The sequence below is a fragment of the Bombina bombina genome, chromosome 2, assembly GCF_027579735.1.
Source record: "Bombina bombina isolate aBomBom1 chromosome 2, aBomBom1.pri, whole genome shotgun sequence".
In the NCBI taxonomy this organism is placed as follows: Eukaryota; Metazoa; Chordata; class Amphibia; order Anura; family Bombinatoridae; genus Bombina; species Bombina bombina.
The window spans coordinates 980742615-980765333 of NC_069500.1; the positions used below are offsets into that span (position 1 = coordinate 980742615).

At 36.4% G+C, this 22719-nt stretch overlaps 1 protein-coding gene across 1 annotated transcript; it reads right to left on the bottom strand.

Moving 5' to 3' along the window:
- Nucleotides 1–665: 665 nt before the first annotated feature.
- LOC128648135 (magnesium transporter NIPA2-like) lies at nt 666–1971 on the bottom strand. Its single transcript, XM_053700798.1, is given in 2 exon segments — nt 666–1163; nt 1166–1971. Coding segments are annotated over 2 exon segments (1056 nt in total). The 5' UTR covers nt 1779–1971; the 3' UTR covers nt 666–720.
- Nucleotides 1972–22719: the final 20748 nt, after the last annotated feature.

Genomic DNA, 22719 nt, shown 5'->3' on the forward strand with positions numbered 1-22719 from the left:
ACAGGTGATTACAGAAAACATTTTTTTTTTTTTTTATGTAATTCATTTATTTTTTTAGATATATAATTTAAAGTTTAGTGAAACATTTTTAGATTTTTTTTAAATGTATATACATTTTAAATAATTAAAAACTGAAAAACAGATGAATGTTGAGGTAATCTTAGTTAAAAAGGCAAAAAAAAAACTCCCCTAGAAATTACCCAAACTAACCAGCTAGAGATTGGATTGTCAATAAAATAATGGTGAAACCCCTATTCACTTTACAGATATGGAATCAATTTTAACAGATTCTGGCGGAGTGCCTTAAAATAAATACATGATTTATGTTTCATGCCAAATGAGTTTCCCAATTATATCTTCTCTTATTAAAATATTTACAATATATTCTATACAACTGAATAAAAAGTAACCTGGCTAAACCATTTGATCAATGTTTGATAATAGCCAACATTCTGACTAATCTCATCAGATAACTGGGTGGGGGGTAAACTGTCCTCAAAATGTTTAGCTTTTGCTCTTTCCAGAACAAGGATGTGTGTTTGCTCTTATTTTCAACAACCTACAAAAAAATGTACCAATTTTTAAAATCTGCATACTAATCACAAGTGGTTGGATAGAACTTCAATGACATAATAATTTTTTTAATATAATCAGAAAGTGGCTCATCACAAAGTCCAGGTTACACATTTTTTTCACGATATGAAGGTATGAATGTTTCAGTTAGAAGGAGGTCATGTTTCCATTTCTTCGAGACGCAGTGGTCTCATTCATTGCAAGTTCGTTGTCACCAAGCTGGCTTTCCTCATCACAATTTAGATGCTCATAAATGTTGGTGGAAAGATTTCCATTTAACAGCCGCTCATCCTTTCTTAGAGACACGGGTAGATTTGATAAAGTGATACTGACATCTTTAAATGCGTGCAATAAAAAGACCCCAACAATTATTGTAAGGAAACCACTGAATGTGCCAATCATGTCATTCACAGACATGTGCTGCCATTCTTTAAAGAGAATAGCTGAGAATGAGAGAACTGAAGTGGTAAAGAAAACATAGTAAATTGGAGTCACTAATGAAGTGTTGAATATATCCAAAGCCCTATTTAAATAGTTTATTTGGGTGCTTACGCAAACTATAAGGCTTAATAATAGGATCCATGCCAGAGTTCCTTTATGGCAATGCCTAATCCTTTTACGCAGGACACAGACAGAGCTCCAATCACTGAGCATATGCTGATATAAACCAAAATATTTGACTTTCCATGACGAGGTCCAATAACAAATATCAATATGAGTGAGACAATTACAACTGCCGTTGCAAAGAGTACAAAACCTGGATCTGCTAGCTTAATGGCCATTTGATTCAAGGTCTCGATCACCTCTTCCTGTGGTGCATGAATGACCATGACTGTAGAGCCCAGTATGCTCAGTAAACATCCAATTTTACCATGAAGATTTAGCTTCTCATTTAAGAAGTAGGATGACAGGATGGCACTGACTAAAACACTTAAAGTGCCTAAAGGAGTAACCAGTGTAGCAGGTGCAAAAGCATATGCCGCAAAGTTTGCAACTTCACCAGCTCCCATTGAGAGAAGTCCGGCCCACCACAACCATTCCTTGAGATATGCATGGCCACCTTGCCCTGCTCTCATAGATCCTTTTCTTGCTAGCCGGAGAAGCCCCTTCTTTTTCAAGATAACACTTCCACCAATGAAAATACTTGAGCTGATTGCCAATCCAAGTCCAATGTAGAAATCATATTTCCCTCTGTCTTGGCTCATCTTGAATTATTTTAGAATGAGCACATTACAATATCAAATTTTAAGGCAAGACATCAAAACCAGTCACACTGCCACCAACGCAAGATCACCACTCATTTGAAAAATATTGGATTTACTTGACAGTCTCTTCCGTTCCTTTTTTTCTCCCCTTGTCCTCGATAGGCATTAGCCAGTGTCATTCGCACAGCTCCCGGGGCCTCTGCCTCCATGGATCCCTGGCCTCTGCATATACTGCTGCTTCTCTTCCAGGCACTGAAGTCAGAAAACATTTTTTTTAATGCTTTTGAATGTGTTTCCCAGTCAAGAAGGTCCTAATCAGTTAATGAGTAACTGATTCTTGAACAACAGTTGTGTGACAACATTCATTTCTGTGAGTTTCAGTATACGTATTATCCTAGCTTGTTCATGCTAACAATATACTTAATATATTAAATTGCTGCCCTTTTAATAGACACTACTATAAAGAAGAATATGCACAGATACTGATCCAGAAATCCAGTATAAAACATTCTAAAACATTCTAAAAACTTATTTAGAAGCTCCCAGTTTAGTACAGTTGATAAGGTTAGGCTGGGACACCCGGTATACAGTGCTGGGAAATGAAAATGGAAATGAAAGCAATGATTCAAAAACAGGAGGAAACAGTAATCTGTAGATTTGAGTCTATGGGGTAGATTTATCAAATGGTGGGCAGACATGATTCGCTGTAGAGAATCATGTCCACCCGACATCACTAAATGTCGGTGAGCTGGAAACATCGTGCATAGATAAATTAACCCTTACATCTGATACTTTGGGGCTTGGTAAGTGTGAAAATCAACACAATGTTATTAAAAAAATAAGCAAAACTATACATTGTTACAAACACACACCCAGATGGACTACATAAATGGATCATCTAGAACATATTTATGCAAAGAGAAATCTAGTGTACAATGTCCCTTTAAGAGCCTCTGATTATAACCTACAAGTGGCTGAATATGAAAAAATGAATGCAGAATGTCTATTTTCAGGTGTAATAAAGCCTATACTTATTTTAGTTGTCATCGGTATAGGAGCTATAAATAATCTTTCTTGACTAGGGACACCATGGAAACAAGAGCACCATATAACAAGACACAACTATCTTCTATGTTCTTAGTCACTGCAACGTTTGGACTGTAAAACCCCTTAAAAAGATCTACCCCTTGGGGGGTTTTTCTTTTTTTTTTGGTAAAGGAAACAAACCAGTAGTATTGGAGCAGCAAATTATATATATGAGAAACAAAATTCAGCAACAGTACTAATCTTCATGAAAATATCTCCTTTATTGAAACATCAGGAACAGACACATAGGGCGCCATGTACTAAGCTTCGAAGTGACCGTCCGTCTGTATTTCCGCGTCAAAATTCGCTCACGATCTGCTTCTCGTATGTATCAATCTGCGATCTGCTCGAAAAACCTCTATTTTCAACAGCGATCGTAATTTTACTCAACTCATCGTTCCGAAGCCTTTTTCCACTTACTACATGTTCGATCGCACGTAAATTCGCTGTAATTGGAAATTATGAATGTTACAACTAATCCGCCCGCTCCAACTTTCACTGTAACTTTGCGTGATTTGCTTCGCGACCATTTAGGTAGCGAATACAATAGAAAACTATAGGGGGTATCAACCTGACGCCAGGTAGAAGTACTTAAGTGAAAGGACTAGACTACTATTGTAGCATTATTGGTTTTTGGATCAGTGAATGAAGATGGAGACACTTTTACACATGTTTCTTTTCCGATTAATTCAATTACGAGGAAGAAGGGCTATACAGGCACCGGTTAACAACTTGCAAAGAAGGAGAGGTAGAAGAATTAGAGTCCCTAGAGTTTTCCTTCCACGTATGGGTTTGGAAAGCATTTCTGATCGAGAGATTATCCAGAGATTCCGTTTGGACAGAGAAGCTATTATGCAACTTTACAATGAAATAGCAGAATACCTTGAACCAATGACAGCGCGTTCACAAGCCATACCCGGACTATTAAAACTGTTGGCAGCCTTACACTTTTTTGCCACTGGTTCATTCCAAGCTGTGTCTAGCGTTATAATTGGCATCAGCCAGTCTGCTTTTTCGAGGCACCTAACCAAAGTTATTGATGCTTTGATGGTCGTCTTTCCAAGGTACGTGTGCCTTCCATCGACTCCAGAAGAGTGGCAATCTGTGAAGTCTAATTTTTATAGAATGGCCGGAATGCCCAATGTACTTGGAGCCATTGATTGCACCCATGTTGCAGTCAAACCATCCAGAGAACGTGAGGAAGTTTTCAGGAACAGAAAACAGTACCATTCCCTCAATGTTCAGATGGTGTGTGACCATAACATGAAAATAATCAGTGTCCGTTCCAACTTCCCTGGATCCTGCCATGATTCGTATATCTTGCGTCAGTCTGGGTTATATCGGAAGTTTGAGGAGGGAGAGATGCCTGAAGGATGGCTGTTAGGTAATTATATTTTAGGGATGTTATGTTACAGTATTATTATAATTGTCAAAGGTAGTTTATGTCATGCATTGTTATGATAGATTTAACTAAAAAACATAGTTAATTTTCATTGAAATTATCGTCTTTATCATCTTTGAAATGTTAATCCTTTTTAATTTTTTTCATAGGGGACGCTGGTTATTTCAGTAGAGAATGGTTATTCACACCCTATAACAATCCTCGAAGAAGATGTGAGGTGAAATTCAACGAGGCACACATATCCACCAGAGGAATCATCGAGAGAGCATTTGGATTGTTAAAAATGCGCTTTCGTTGTCTTGACCACTCAGGTGGTGTCATGCAGTATGCTCCCGAGAAGGTTGCAAAAATTATTCTTGTATGCTGCATTCTGCATAACATTGCAATAAGAAGAGGAATTGAAATTGATGAAGATGATATATCATTTGAGAACTTCCCTGAGGTCATCTGTAATGATGCACCAACAAGACAGGCTATTAATGCCAAAAATTTTGTCGCAGAGAACTATTTTAAGGATTGATTTCATCAAAAGATTGTAATCACAGGACTTCTATTTTTTGGTCTTTTGAATAAAAAACTAAATTTTCACTTTCTGAATAAAATCTTTTTTTTTTCATCATATACTTGTGTGAGTTTGTATTTTTTTTTATTTTTATAAGTTAACAAATTATAATAAACGGTCACATTGGATATTGTTTTTTAATAAAACTTTAATTTTTATTTAAAACCAACATATTGCACAATAACTATATAAACCAAATAATCATAAAGATCTATAATTATATGACTGTCCTACATAACAAAAAAAAACTACACTACACTATTGATAACTCTATTACACAATAAAATATAAACATCAAACTTCATTTACATTTATCATTACTTGAGAATGGCAATAAATAATAAAACTTTTTTATAATTGTATCCAAAGAATTCTCACAATTTAGCAAATATACAATAATGTTGCATAGAGACAGTGAATAACGCGATATTGAGAACATTTTGGGATTTGACACACCCATCTAGAAATTTGCTATGGGACCAGGGAGGATGAAGAGAATTGCACCTTTCACATCTGGGGAAATGATAATTCTAGTGTATGTAATGGATAGATATTTTCCCAAATGCTTAGGGGGTGTCCGGGGGGTCATTCAAGATGAAAGGGACAAAACTATCTATGAAATGATACGCAGAATGTATCGTGTATCAAAAATTAAAAGGACCAGGCGTCAATGTTTGAGACGATACAGTGATGTTAAACGTCGAGAACCACTATATTACCAATCTATTAGGAGCCTTTTAAGGACATGTAAGTTTATAAAATTGTTATTCTTTTAAATTATAAATTCTATGCAAAGTTCTTCATCAATATGAGAACTGAAATTATAAGTAGGTTTCAGTGTACCATATTGATAACTTTCATGTCCATAATGTTTCTTAATGGTATATTTTTTTTTTTATTCTTTTAAATTATAAATTCTATGCAAAGTCCATCCTCAATATGAGATCTGAAATTATAATTAGGTTTCAGTGTACCATAGTGATCACTTTCATGTCCATACTGTTTCTTACTGCTATATAATTTTGTTATTCTTTTACATTATAAATTCTATGCAAAGTTCATCATCAATATGAGAACTGAAAGAATAAATAGGTGTACCATATCACTTTCATGTCCATTTTAATTTAAAACAAATGGAAACACTATAAACATTCTAACACACGAAAATTGAAAACTTTATTAAATAACACATTTTAAAACTAAGAAACTTTTTTATATAGAATTCTTTATTAATCTTTCATAGATAGTGACAATGAAGCAAATAAGGCTCCTGAAAGGATGTCATTAACTTCACCCTCAATTCAACTAGGTAATTGTTTATAAATTTTTTGATTTACTATATTATAGCTTATAGTCAAATCAATACCAAAATATATACCTCCATTTCTAAATATATATTCCAGATGCAAGTAGTGAGAAAAACTCAACCAATATTTCTGATATTGATAACGACTGGGAAATATCTATGGTTTCTAAATCTACACAGACAAGTAGATCTATGGATAATACCGCCTCTAACCAAAATGGTAATACAATTTTGTTACCTGCTTATAAATAATCTGTTTTTATTTTAAACATGTTCTCATAATCCTTAATTTATTTTCTAATTTTTGTCCCTTCTCTAGATTCCAGTGTACCAGTTGTATCACAAGTTCAATCCTCTGTCTGTGAAGATATTAAACAAATAATGGATACTATAATGAATTTAAATACACAGGTTCAGAATCTCTACAATACTTATGTAGTGGAAAACAGATAATCAATGATTGCATTTTAAATAAAAAAAAGTTTTTTTGTTTTTGTTTTTGTTTTTTTTTGAGGCCACCAAAATTGTCATTTTTTGGTATGTTAAAAAGTTTATTCAAAAACTCCCAAAAAATACTGTATTGGCCATGAGCACTATTTTCTATAATGCCATTTTGATTCAATTTTGTTAATATTTTGGATGTAATAAAAATTATAATTGTTTTACTTACATTTGTCTGTGTGTACAATACATTTTAAACCTTTAACTGATTTTAAATAAATTTAAAAAATAAACAAGAAAATTAAATAAAAACAGGATAAACTTTAATAAAACTATGTAAAAATAACACTATATTCTTTGTCAACAACAAAACAATAATAATAACTTTAAAATTGTCCATAACAATGCACTAATTAAACCGTGGTCTTTTTGGATCTGGCGACTCTTGGCTCTGATGTCTATCTCTAATCAATTCTAACAAAGTTTGCATAGTATTTTGAGCCATTCGCATGTTGTCTTCAGCTATTGTCAAGGCTCTGTTTATATGTAGGTTCCTTTCCCTGTCCATTTCTCTTTGCCAGTTAAAGATTTCACGGTCCAGTTCCAACCGTTGCTGGTTATAAGTGTCAAATCTTTCTAAATGTCCAGACAAAATTTCCTGGACCTGTCTACTGTCTGCTCTATATCCTCTGGCAAGATTTAACATTTCGTTAAGACCTGCATCTTCCAAAGGTGCCTGCTCTTGGACAATAGCTTGTGGTTGTTCCAATAGTTCAATTCCCTGTGCTTGAACTCCATGAACAGGTGGTGAATTAGTATTTTCCTCATCACTACGGGGGTTTATAACAGGCTCATGTATGTCCAAATCCTGATCTTGTGTCATCTGTGTTAGGTCAGGAGTCAGGCTTCCACTTTCTGGCGATCTACCCTCTGGTGCTGGAACTGGAACAAGATTCAGAATCACCTCTCTTGATGAATCGTCCTCCTCAGCGATATCTAAAAAAAAAAAAAAATTTACCATTAATTTCCAAAAAAAAAGATGCAGATCGAAATTTATTCAAACATTAATGGTTAGAGGGGTTACTATACAAGAGAAATTTATAGTGTCATGTTATACTGTCATGTTGGAATCTTACAATAAGATTAAATACCTTCCTTACTACAACTGTTTGCATATAAAATACATCAATCTCACAGTATTACAGTTTGAATAACTATCAAAGTTTAAATGGTTCAATTTTGTTTCTAACATAATTATTTGTCTTCTCATCCGATATTTACTTTAAAAAAGTAACTTACCATCAAAAAGTGGTGCTGATTCGGTCACCATGGCTCTGAAGAGACGTCCAACATCGGCTGTAAAAATTAAAATTAAACATTAATATCTAATTTATAAACAAAAATTTAGAAGGTGTATATATAAGTGGTTTAAAGATACATACCAGAGCTTCTTCCAACAGCTGTATCTGGTGTACTGCTCCTTACATCTGGAATAGTATCTGCAGACGATAGGCTGTGGCTGGTATTTGTAGTTGACCGTAAATATTGCCCATGTTGTTGTTGTCTTACGTTCTGAGGCTGAGAAGTTGAAGGACGTGGTCTCTCTGATGAAGAGGTAGATGGGGTATGGACAGATGCAGAGGTTGATGCTCTAACTGAACCACCTAGGAGTTAGTAAATACAAATTTAAATTAATACAATCAATAAAATTAAAAGTTTATGTGCAATTTATGAAATGCTAATTAATAGTTAAATGTACTCCCATTATAACATTTTCTAACTATGATTTGTATCTTGCTTTAATATACACAAATTAAAAGGTCTCTAAAAACATCTTTCTCAAATGTTTCCAATAGAGAATACAATAAAAAAGAAATTACAATTAACTACTATTATCTAATTTGCTTCATTCGTTAGTTCTCCTTTGTTGAAGAAATAACAGCTAGCGAGTATTTCTAATATCAATATATGTTATTCAACAAAGAATATATAGAAAATAAAGCAATTTAGATAATGAAAAAAACAAAATTAAAGGTGGGTTAAAATTGCATGCCCTTTCAAAATCAAACATTTGGGTTTCATTTTACTGTGCCATGTAGGCCTTATTTTTTTAAAATACATTAAGCAATATGAAAAAAAATTGAGCATATTAGATAATTTAAAAGGTTTTTCATGCTCCATCATGAATGCTTTCCTTTTTCGTTCACTGGAACTTTAAAAAAATAGATACAGAGAGAAGTTATGTAAATCATAAATCTATTTTAAAAGAACAGTAAAGCAGAAATTGTACAATCAAGATTCCGTTAACAGAATCCAATTTTGTAAAACATGAACGTAAGAGAAACAATTTTGGAGCAGACAAGTAAACAATATAAATATTAATTTATAAATTATAATTACCACGAATATCGCTATCACAGTCATCGGTTATGCCCTCAATGACCTCCGTGCCAAGCCTCTGTAAAACTTTTCTTTCAAAGTCTGTCAAATCTGCGACATAAGGTTGTCCGCCTCCAGTACCTCGGGCATATTGCTTTTCTTTGGCAATTTTGGATTTAGTTTGACGCTTGATATCGTTGAACCTTTTTTTGCAGGACTCGATATCTTTTTTAGTGGGTCCTTGAGCACTCACTGCGTCACTAATTTTCTCCCAAATAATCTTCTTACAAGCGCCTGGGGTTTGCTTGACTCGACTACCATAAATATTGTCATAATATTCGAGTACTAGATCAACAAGTACAACATTCTGTTGATGCGAGAAGTTAGGGTTGCGAGTCTTCTTAGAAGTAGCAGAATCTCCGGAGCAAGCCATCTTGTCAAAGTGAATACCGAAAAGTAAATAAACAATATTCTAAGATTTCTGTGAAAATGCACATTCTTATACATGTCAGCAGCCAGACGTTGCCGCTTGTCTGGCGATTATGACACCTAGATCGTCACGTGGGTAAAGAACTAAACCAATCAGGTCGCAGACTGCTTCTTAACTTTGCTCTTTCGCGCCGAACGAAGCTTCAAAGTTATCAATAATCTGATTGTCTTCGACACACAATAGACGCAAAATTTTACGGCTTGGTTTTTAGAACATTCATGTAACGAAGTGCCATCCGCATGGTGCGAATGCCGGCGGGTTATTTCGATACGGTCTGTGCGAAAAAATTGACGCCTTAGTACATGGCGCCCATAGTAGCTATTCACTTGTCTTTCCCTGATGTTGTATGAATAAAGGAGAAATTTATATGAAGATTGATGCTGTTGCTGACTTTTGTTTAACATTAGACACCAGGGAGAAGCAGGAATCTCATTAGCAACATGCACCTGTGAGAACAGTGACTTTTTCAGCAGTGAAACAGGTGCTGCAACAAACCTTTTGCACAATCAATTTTTTGGTTGTTATTTTTGTGGCTAATTAGAATCTTGCTGTATCATTCTATCTAAAAAATAGGGAATTCATAACTCTTTGATTGAGCTCCTCATCACAACAGCAAGTTGCGAGTTCAGCTCCAATACAATCAGTAGAGCCACATCTATCTCACCTAATGACAATACATTTTTTCTGAGTTCTACATGCTTGAATGAAGTTAAAGTGAAAAAAAAAATATGCTAAGCAACTAGAAAGAGCAATAAGGCTCTCAACAAGCTTTGTGTTACCCTAATAAAACAAACATGCAAATGTCATAAAGGTTATTGTACACCCTCCTCTTCCTGTGCCTGATATTCAAACGCTCCCTTGCATGGAGATAAATCATGCAAAATCTTTGGGATTTGTTTAGACTTTATATTGTATTGAATGTGTCTCTCCTTCACACTAAGAACTCTGCATAGTGAGATACATATTTTCAAATTAAATTATCATTAAGACATGGGGGTCGATTTATCAAGTGTCTGTCCGACATGATCCGCGCAGTGAATCACGTCCAACAGAAGTCATTGAATGCCGACATATCTTAGGTAAATCCCCACTATCAATTAATTTACTTAACCCTTCAAATATGTGCACATTGAAATAGATATTCCTTTTAGAGAAAAAAATACACAGGATAATAAAATGTTATATTCTCTCTCTATTCTTCTAAATATTGATTCAAGTTGCACAAGATTTAGGGGTGGCGGATAGCGATTATCCCAATTGGCTGCAAATGTGCAGGGGGCAGCATTGCACAAGCATTTCACATGAAATGCTTGTGCAATGATAAATGCAGACAGCGTATGCTGTTGGCATTTGTCGATGTCAGACAGACATGCTACAGTTGATAAAAAGGCACCTTAAACCCTTTACGACAAAGGAAGTGTCAGGCACGTCCTATAAAAAACATAATTTATGTAAGAACTTCCCTGGTAAATTCATTTCTTTCATATTGGCAAGAGTCCATGAGCTAGTGACGTATGGGATATACATTCCTACCAGGAGGGGCAAAGTTTCCCAAACCTCAAAATGCCTATAAATACACCCCCCACCACACCCACAATTCAGTTTAACGAATAGCCAAGAAGTGGGGTGATAAGAAAGGAGTGAAAGCATCAACAAGGAATTAGAATAATTGTGCTTTATACAAAAAAATCATAACCACCACAAAAAGGGTGGGCCTCATGGACTCTTGCCAATATGAAAGAAAGGAATTTATCAGGTAAGTTCTTACATAAATTATGTTTTCTTTCATGTAATTGGCAAGAGTCCATGAGCTAGTGACGTATGGGATAACAAATACCCAAGATGTGGAACTCCACGCAAGAGTCACTAGAGAGGGAGGGATAAAAATAAAGACAGCCAATTCCGCTGAAAAAAGAATCCACAACCCAAATCAAAAAGTTTTAATCTTATAATGAAAAAAACTGAAATTATAAGCAGAAGAATCAAACTGAAACAGCTGCCTGAAGAACTTTTCTACCAAAAACTGCTTCCGAAGAATAGAAAACATCAAAATGGTAGAATTTAGTAAAAGAATGCAAAGAAGACCAAGTTGCTGCTTTGCAAATCTGATCAACAGAAGCTTCATTCTTAAAAGCCCAGGAAGTAGAAACTGACCTGGTAGAATGAGCCGTAATCCTTTGAGGCGGGGATTTACCCGACTCCAAATAAGCATGATGAATCAAAAGCTTTAACCAAGAAGCCAAAGAAATGGCAGAAGCTTTCTGACTTTTCCTAGAACCAGAAAAGATAACAAATAGACTAGAAGTCTTTCTGAAATCTTTAGTAGCTTCAACATAATATTTCAAAGCTCTTACCACATCCAAAGAATGCAAAGATCTTTCCAAAGAATTCTTAGGATTAGGACACAACGAAGGGACAACAATTTCTCTACTAATGTTGTTGGAATTCACAACCTTAGGTAAAAATTTAAATGAAGTCCGCAAAACCGCCTTATCCTGATGAAAAATCAGAAAAGGAGACTCACAAGAAAGAGCAGATAATTCAGAAACTCTTCTAGCAGAAGAGATAGCCAAAAGAAACAATATTTTCCAAGAAAGTAATTTAATGTCCAGAGAATGCATAGGCTCAAAGCCTGTAATGCTCTCAAAACCAAATTAAGACTCCAATGGTGGAGAGATTGACTTAATGACAGGCTTGATACGAACCAAAGACTGTAAAAAACAATGAATGTCAGGAAGATTAGCAATTTTTCTGTGAAACAGAACAGAAAGAGCAGAGATTTGTCCTTTCAAGGAACTTGCAGACAAACCCTTATCCAAATCAACCTGAAGAAACTGTAAAATTCTAGGAATTCTAAAAGAATGCCAAGAGAACATATGAGAAGAACACCATGAAATGTAAGCCTTCTAAACTCAGTAATAAATCTTTCTAGATACAGATTTACAAGCCTGCAACATAGTATTGATCACTGAGTCAGAGAAACCTCTATGACTAAGCACTAAGCGTTCAATCTCCATACCTTCAAATTTAATGATTTGAGATCCTGATGGAAAAAACGGGCCTTGAAATAGAAGGTCTGGCCTTAACGGAAGTGGCCAAGGTTGGCAACTGGACATCCGAACAAGATCTGCATACTAAAACCTGTGTGGCCATGCAGGAGCCACCAGCAGTACAAACAAACGCTCCATTATGATTTTGGAAATCACTCTTGGAAGAAGAACTAGAGGCGGAAATATATAAGCAGGATGATAATTTCAAGGAAGTGACAACGCATCCACTGCTTCCCCCTGAGGATCCCTGGACAGGTACCTGGGAAGTTTCCTGTTTAGATGAGAAGCCATCAGATCTATTTCTGGAAGCCCCCAAATCTGAACAATCTGAAGAAACACATCTGGGTGAAGAGACCATTCTCCTGGATGTTAAATCTGGGACTGAGATAATCCGCTTCCCTATTGTCTATACCTGGGATATGGACCGCAGAGATTAGACAGGAGCTGGATTCCATCCATGCAAGTATCCGAGATACTTCTTTCATAGCTTGAGGACTGTGAGTCCCACCTTGATGATTGACATATGCCACGGTTGTGACATTGTCTGTCTGAAAACAAATAAACGGTTCTCTCTTCAGAAGAGGCCAGAACTGAAGAGCTCTGAGAATCGAATGGAGTTCCAAAATATTGATTGGTAATCTCACCTCTTGAGATTTCCAAACCCCCTGCGCTGTCAGAGATCCCCAGACAGCTCCCCAACCTGAAAGACTTGCATCTGTTGAAATCACAATCCAGGTTGGACAAAGAAAAGAGGCCCCCTGAACCAAACGGTGGTGATCTAACCACCAAGTCAGAGATAGTTGAGTATTGGGATTTAAGGATATCAATTGTGATATCTTTGTATAATCCCTGCACCATAGGTTCAGCATAGAAAGCTGAAGAGGTGTGAAAACGAGCAAAGGGGATCGGGTCCAATGCTGCAGTCATGAGACCTAAAACCTCCATGCACATAGCTACTGAAGGGAATGACTGAGACTGAAGGTTCCGACAAGCTGAAACAAATTTCAGATGTCTTTTGTCTGTTAGAGACAAAGTCATGGATACTGAATCTATTTGGAATCCTAAAAAGGTTACCCTTGTCTGAGGAATCAAGGAACTTTTTGGTAAATTGATCCTCCAACCATGTTTTTGAAGAAACAACACAAGTTGATTTGTGTGAGATTCTGCAGAATGTAAAGACTGAGCAAGTACCAAGATATTGTCCAAATAAGGAAACACCGCAATACCCCGCTCTCTGATTACAGAGAGAAGGTCACCGAGAACCTTTGAGAATATCCTTGGAGCTGTTGCTAGGCCAAAAGGAAGAGCAACAAATTGGTAATGCTTGTCTAAAAAAGAGAATCTCAGGAACTGATAGTGATCTGGATGAATTGGAATATGAAGATAAGCATCCTTTAAGTCTATTGTGGACATATAATGCCCTTGCAGAACAAAAGGCAGAATAGTCCTTATAGTCACCATTTTGAATGTTGGTATTCTTACATAACGATTCAAAATTTTTAGATCCAGAACTGGTCTGAAAGAATTCTCTTTCTATGGTACAATGAACAGATTTGAATAAAACCCCAGACCCCGTTCCAGATATGGAACTGGCACAATTACCCCAGATGACTCCAGGTCTGAAACACACTTCAGGAAAGCCTTTACTGGGTTCACTGGAATGCATGAGAGAAAGAATCTTCTCACAGGCGGTCTTACCTTGAAACCTATTCTGTACCCATGAGAAACAATGTTCTGAATCCAATGATTTTGAATTGAATTGATCCAAACACCTTTGAAAAATCGTAGTCTGCCCCCTACCAGCTGTGCTGGAATGAGGGCCGCACCTTCATGTGGACTTGGGGGCTGGTTTTGATTTTCTAAAAGGCTTGGATTTATTCCAGACTGGAGAAGGCTTCCAATTGGAAACCGTTCCTTTAGGGGAAGGGTCAGGCTTCTGTTCCTTATTCTGACGAAAGGAATGAAAATGGTTAGCAGCCCTAAATTTACCCTTAGATTTGTTATACTGAGGCAAAAAAGCTCCCTTCCCCCCAGTGACAGTTGAAATTATAGAATCCAACTGAGAACCAAACAATTTATTACCTTGGAAAGAAAGAAATAGCAACGTTGACTTAGAAGTCATATCCGCATTCCAAGATTTAAGCCATAAAGCTCTTCTAGCTAAAATAGCTAAAGACATATACCTGACATCAATTCTAATGATATCAAAAATGGCATGACAAATGAAATTATTAGCATGTTGAAGTAGCTTAACAATGCTATACACATTATGATCTGGTACTTGTTGTGCTAAAGCCTCCAACCAAAAAGTTGAAGCTGCAGCAACATCAGCCAAAGAAATAGCAGGCCTAAGAAGATGACCTGAACATAAATAAGCCTTCCTTAGATGAGATTCAAGCTTCCTATCTAAAGGATCTTTAAAAGAAGTACTATCTGCCATAGGAATAGTAGTATGTTTAGCAAGAGTAGAGATAGCCCCATCAACTTTGGGGATTTTTTCCCAAAACTCCAATCTATCAGACGGCAAAGGGTACAGTCTCTTAAACCTTAAAGAAGGAGTAAATAAAGTACCCAAACTATTCCATTCCCTAGAAATTACATCTGAAATAGCATCAGGAACTGGAAAAACCTCTGGAATAACTACATGAGGTTTAAAAACTGAATTTAAACGTTTACTGGTTTTAATATTAAGAGGACTAGTCTCCTCCATATCTAATGCAATCAACACCTCTTTTAATAAAGAACAAATACACTCCATTTTAAATAAATATGAAGATTTGTCATTGTCAATATCTGAGGCAGAATCTTCTGAACCAGATAGATCCTCATCAGAGATAGATAAATCAGAATGCTGGCGGTCATTTAAAAATTCATCTAATTTATGAGAAGTTTTAAAAGACCTTTTACGTTTATTAGAAGGAGGTATAACAGACAGGGCCTTCTGAATAGAATTAGAAACAAATTCTCTCACATTAACAGGAATATCCCGAACATTAGATGTTGAAGGAACAACAACAGGTACTGGACTACTACTAATGGAAATATTGTCTGCTTTTGAAAGTTTTTCATGACAACTAACACAAACTACAGCCGGAGGAACAGTTACCACAAGTTTACAACAAATGCACTTAGCTTTGGTAGAACCGACATCAGGCAGCAGCATTCCAGAAGTAGATTCTGATACAGGGTCAGACTGAGACATCTTGCAATATGTAATAGAAAAAACAACATATAAAGCAAAATTATCAAATTCCTTAAATGACAGTTTCATGAATAGGAAAAAATGCAAACAGAATAAGCCTCTGGAAATCAGAAGCAAAAAGAAACAAAGACTTAAATAATGTCAAAAAAACTGGCGCCAAGTATGATGCCCACAATTGACAATTTTTTTGGCGCCAAAAACATGTGCAACAAACACGTGGGTCATAGATGACGCAACTACGTGAAAACTCTCAGCGCCAACTAAGACGCCGGAAATTACGACATTACGTCAACAAATGTAATTCTCGCGCCAAAAAAAGTCTCGCGCCAAGAATGACGCAATAAATTATAGCATTTTTTGCTCCCGCGAGCCTAACAGCCCGCAATTTAGAAAGAAAAGTCAATTGAAAAGAATTTTCAGGTAAATGTTTTATTCATATGCATTTCCCAAAATGAAACTGACAGAGAAGAAAATATGCTGATTAACCTGAATCATGGCAAATATAAGTATAAAACATATATTTAGAGCTTTACATATAAAGTGCCAAACCATAGCTGAGAGTGTCATAAATAAAATAAGACATACTTACCAAAAAGACACTCATCTACATATAGCAGATAGCCAAACCAGTACTGAAACGAGAATCAGCAGAGGTATATATAAGAGTATATCGTCGATCTGAAAAGGGAGGTAGGAGATGAATCTCTACGACCGAAAACAGAGAACCTATGAAATAGATCCCCGATAGGATGACCATTGCATTCAATAGGCAATACTCCCTTTACATCCCTCTGTCATTCACTGCACTCTGAGAGGAAACAGGGCTTCAGCATACTGCGAAGCGCATATCAACGTAGAAATCTAGCACAAACTTACTTCACCACCTCCATAGAAGGCAAAGTTTTTAAAACTGAATTGTGGGTGTGGTGGGGGTGTATTTATAGGCATTTTGAGGTTTGGGAAACTTTGCCCCTCCTGGTAGGAATGTATATCCCATACGTCACTAGCTCATGGACTCTTGCCAATTACATGAAAGAAACAAACTGGATACTGGCAGACAGCTGCCAGTACCCAAGATGGCGACATATAGATAGAGGGGAGAGGGTAAGAGAGCTGTTTGGGGGAATCAGGGAGGTTGGGGCAAAGTGGGGATCCAACACTGCATAATAAAGATTAAATAAAAGTATTTTATTTTAGTACTGGCAGACTTTATGCCAGTACTTAAGATGGCGATAACAAGTGTGAGGTGGGGAAAGGAAGAGAGCTGTTTGAGGGGGGTCAGGGAGGGATCAGGGGGTGGGATGTGTCAGGTGGGAGGCTGATCTGTACACACAAGCTAAAATTAACCCTACAAGATACCTACAAGCTATCTAATTAACCCCTTCACTGCTGGGCATAATACAAGTGTGGTGCGCAGCGGCATTTAGTGGCCTTCTAATTACCAAAAAGCAATGTCAAAGCCATATATGTCTGCTATTTCTGAACAAAGGGGATCCCAGAGAAGCATTTACAACCATTTTTGCCATAATTGCACAAGCTGTTTATACATCATTTCAGTGAGAAACCTAAAGTTTGTGAAAAACATTTTTTTTTATTTGATCGCATTTGGCAGTGAAATGGTGGCATGAAATATACCAAAATGGGCATAGATCAATACTTTGGGTTGTCTACAAAGAAAATATATATACACATGTCAATGGTTATTCAAGGATTCCTGACAGATATCAGTGTTACAATGTATCTATCGCTAATTTTGAAAAAAAGGGTTTGGAAATTGCAATGTGCTACTTGTATTTATTGCCCTATAACTTGCAAAAAAAGCAAACATGTAAACATTGGGTATTTCTCAACTCAGAGTCAGGACACAATTTAGAAACTATTTAGCATGGGTGTTTTTAGTGGTTATAGATGTGTAACAGATTTTGGGAGTCAAAGTTAGAAAAAGTGTGTTTTTTTCAATGTTTTCCTCGTATTTAATTTTTTTTTTTATAGTAAATTATAAGATATGAAAGTCCATTTAATGGCAAAAAAAAAACAGTATATAATGTGTGGGTACAGTAAATGAGTAAGAGGAAAATGACAGCTAAACACAGCAGAAATGTAAAAATAGCCCTGGTCCTTAACTGTAAGAAAATTGAAAAGTTCTGTGGTCACTAAGAAGTTAAAGTTTAATCAACAGCCTTTAATCAACAGCCAATGGCCTCTATTTATCAAGGTCTGTTGGACCTGATCCGACAGTGTGGATCAGGTCCGACAGACCTCACTGAATACGGCTAGCAACACGCTCACAAGAGCTGCTGGTGCAATGCCGCCCCCTGCAGATTCGCGGCCAATAGGCCGCCAGTAGGGGGTGTCAATCAACCCGATCGTACTCAATCGGGTTGATTTCCGGCAATGTCTGTCCGCCTGCTCAGAGCAGGTGGACAGGTTATGAAGCAGTGGTCTTTGTGACCGCTGCTTCATAACTGTTGTTTCTGGCGAGCCTGCAGGCTCGCCAGAAACACAGGGCATCAAGCTTCATATAATGTGTGGGTACAGTAAATGAGTAAACGGTATATAATGTGTGGGTACAGTAAATGAGTAAGAGGAAAATTACAGCTAAACACAAACACAGCAGAAATGTAAAAATAGCCCTGGTCCTTAACTGTAAGAAAATTGAAAAGTGCTGTGGTCACTAAGAAGTTAAAGTTTAATCAACAGCCAATGGCCTCTATTTATCAAGGTCTGTTGGACCTGATCCGACAGTGCGGATCAGGTCCGACAGACCTCACTGAATACAACGAGCAACACGCTCGCTGTATTCAGCATTGCACCAGCAACTCACAAGAGCTGCTGGTGCAACGCCGCCCCTTGCAGACTCGCGGCCAATAGGCCGCCAGTAGGGGGGTGTCAATCAACCCTATCATACTCGATCGTGTTGATTTCCGGTGATGTCTGTCCGCCTGCTCAGAGCAGGCGGACAGGTTATGGAGCAGCGGTCTTTGGAGCTTGATAAATATGCCCCAATGTCACCCATTGATAATATTTAACAAAAATAAATATTTCTTCGGAAATTAATAGGTTAAGTAAAAAAACTCTGAAAACTGAATTGTTTTTTAGGTTATTATAGCAAATCAAATATAACTATTGATTTGGTTTTTTAAATCCGCAAGTTTGTGTGTAACCCTTTTATAGTCAGAGAGGAGTGCAAGTGTTGGAGTATTCACTGGCAGACAAAAAGTTAAAGCTACATGTAAGTTATAAATGCTGTTCAATACATTTAAGAGGTTGTATTAAAAGAAGCAGTTTGCATTTGAACAGCTTTAAGGTAAATGCATATGTGGGGTTGAGAAAGTAAGTTTGAGATAAAAAGTGGAGGATTGATGCTTGATAGTTCTGGATAAGGTAAACACATATGTTTTCTTGTAGTCTTATACATGTAATATACCTGTTGTATTTCTCTGTATATCTTTTACTTTGCTTTTTTATAGAGGGGAGATACTTCTAGTTCCTCTGCCTACTTGCTTATAGGATGCCTACATCGAAGGAGTCATACATACATATAGCAAAGGGGGGGGGGTAAACATGTGAGCTGCATAAGACTTACTATATATAGCACACACTGAGTGGAAGCACTGCAGGATGCATCTCGATCTCATCATCCCACCAAAGACACCCACAGCACCCAGGGGATATATCACCATGCAGCTGTGCACCTCAGAAGAGACTGGAGGCTCAGAACCATGCTCAACCTTGCAAATTTTTATTAGTAGAATAGTATATGCAAGTGCAGGCCTATGGGGGGTGGGGAGGACATTGGAACTATACAGGACAAATCCCTGCAGCGATTTTGCAATCAATTTTTCTTCCACTGATATTACAAGTTGGGAGAAATCGCCATTGCGCTACCCCAATAGTCATCTCCGTATCAATCCATACCACGATCTAAGAGCTCTGGTAAAGTGTTTTACGAATCGAAAAAGTTTCACAAAACACTACAAAAATACATTGCAAAGTACACTTACACCCATAAACTACACAATTAACCCCTAAACCACTATCCCCCCACCTCTACAACCCTAAATAAAATTATTAACCTCTAAACTGCCATTCCCCACAGTGCAAACCCTAAATAAAATTATTAACCCCTAAACCACCATTCCCCTACATCATCAACACTAAATAAAATTATTAACCCCTAAACCGCCATCCCACCACATTGCAAACTATCTAATTAAATTATTAACCCCTAAACTGCCATGCCCCACAACACACAGTAATAAACTAAAAACTAAACCCACTAACCTAACATCCCCTAATTTAACTCCAATTAAAATACCTATAAATTAAATTAAAACTATCCAAACTAACTTAACATAAATAAAAAATTACTCATAAAGAAAAAAATAATAAACCTAAGCATACCCTAAAAAAACCTAACATTTCAAAAATAAAAAGTTAACATTTACCAGGAAAAAAATAAAATAAAACCTAACATTTACAATAAATAGTAATACCTAACAATTGCACAAAATAAAAAACCTACCATTACAAAAAATAACAAACAAAACTACCAAAAATAATAATAAAAAAAATAATCCTAATCTAATACCCCTCCAAAAAAACTACCCAGAAATACCCCCCCCACACCAATAGCTTTCATCCTATTTGGTACCTTGCATTCAACCTTCAGTGTGCGGCTGGAGACCACATGAGGAGGGAGCTCTGTGTTGCTGGGCTGAAGATTAGGACTGAACTCACCGCCACCATCACCAATGACCTCTCTGCTGTGAAAGTAGAAGATAGACCGTGGCCGGAAAGAAGATGGACCCGCGATGGATCAAAATAGAGCACAGCCGGGAAGAAGATGAAGCACTGCCCATCATCATTGGTGAGTACCATTATTGAGATTAGAGTTTAGTTTTTTGTGGTGTTTTCATTTTAAGATTAGTTGAGTTTTTTTATGGGCAAAAAAAGAGCTGAATGCCCATCTAAATGCCCTTTTTGGGGCAATGGGTAGTTTAGGTTTTTTTTAGTTAGCATTTTTTATTTTGGGGGATAGGGGGGTCGGGGGTTGTAATATTAGGGGGTTATTGTTTTATTTTATGCAAAAGAGCTGTTATCCTTAGCGAAATGCCCTACAAAAGGCCATTTTAAGGGCTATTGGTACTTTATTTGTAGAATAGTTTTTCGGGGGGTATTAGATTGGGATTATTTTTTAATTATTTTTTGGTAATTTTGTTTTTTTTGTAAGGGTAGGTTTTGCTATTTTCTGTAATATTAGGTTTTTTGTGTGTAAATATTTTTTTTGTAAGGGTAGGTTTTTTATTTTTTTATTTTTTGTTTTTATCTGGTTTTTGACAAACAATTTTTAGTTGAAGAGGGTGCTGAAAGCAGTTAGGTTAAATCCCAATTGCTTTTAGCACCCTCTTCAACTAAAAATTGTTTGTCTGTAAAATTGTAACCATCTAGTAAGGAGATAGTGTTTATAGAGAATGGCATTTTAGGTAAAGGTCAGCGCTTCACTTCATACCAATATTAAACATTTTTTTTTAAGTAAGCTTAGGTTCTATTTTACAGGTAAGTTTGTATTTATTTTAAGAAAGGTTGGATAGTTTAAATTTAATTTATGGGTATTTTAATAGGGGTTAAGTTAGGGGGAAGAGTTATTAGTTTATTACTGTGCGTTGAGGGGGATGACGTTTAGGGGTTCATAATTTCTTAATATAGTTTGCAAAGTGGGGGATGATGGTTTAGGGGTTAATAATTTATTTAGATAGTTTGCGATGTGGGGGTGGTGGTTTAGGGATATATAATTTATTTAGAAAGTTTCCGATGTAGGGGGATGACAATTTAGGGGTTAATAATTTATTTAGAGGGTATGTAATGTTGATTCATAACATTTCCAATTGACTGGAATTTCTTAATTATTTCTCTGATGGTGGAATTTGGTATTTTAAATGCTTTTGCTATTTTCTTAAAGCCACTTTCCATTTTTTGAGGCTCAACAACGTTTTGCTGCAGATCACAACTATATTTCTTGGTCTTACCCATTGTGATAAATGGGAATTTGGCCTATGTGTTACCTCATATTTATACCCACATGAAACAGGAAGTCATGGTTGAGCAATTTCCGGTTTCTATTCACCATGGTGTACTACAAAATGTAAAATATCAATGGGAATATATATCAATTATTTTTTTCCCATATTAATTTTTTTTTTTTTATAAACCTGTCTTGTGTTTGTAATTGTTCAATATCCTTGAGAGCAGAGTATTTTTGTGCATTTTTTTAACAGCACTTTTTGCTCATATTTACCAAGGGTGCCAATATTAGTGATGGGCATTCTATGTACAGTATGTATGTATATATATATATATATATATATATATATATATATATATATGTATATATATATATATATATATATATATATATATATTTTAATTTAATTAAATTAATTAATTTATTTATTTATTTATTTTTAATAAAAATAACATTTTAATTCCTACTTATTACTAAAGTATTCCTTAAGTATTCTTAACTCACTTCGGGTTTAGCACAGTTGGTCTAAGATGGTGTTGGGTTAGAGCACAAGTGATCACCAATGTTTTTTTTCAGTGCGCCCCACAGAAGTCTATGGGGAGTAGAAGTTAATGAGGTTGCGATATACAATGTCTTGATGGTCAATTTATCAAGCTCCATATGGAGCTTGATACCCTGTGTTTCCGTCGAGCCTTAAGGCTCACGGGAAACAGAAGTTATAAAGCAGCGGTCTAAAGACCACTGCTCCATGACCTGTCCATCTGCTCTGAGGCGGCGGACAGAAATCAACCCAATCAAATACGATTGGGTTGATTGACACTCCCTGCTAGCGGCCGATTGGCCGCAAATCTGCAGGGGGCAGTATTGCACCAGCAGTTCACAAGAACTGCTGGTGCAATGATAAATGCCAACAGTGTATGCTGTTGACATTTATCGATGTGCGGCAGACATGATATGCTATCATGTCCGTCCGCACAATAATAAATTGACCCCTTGAA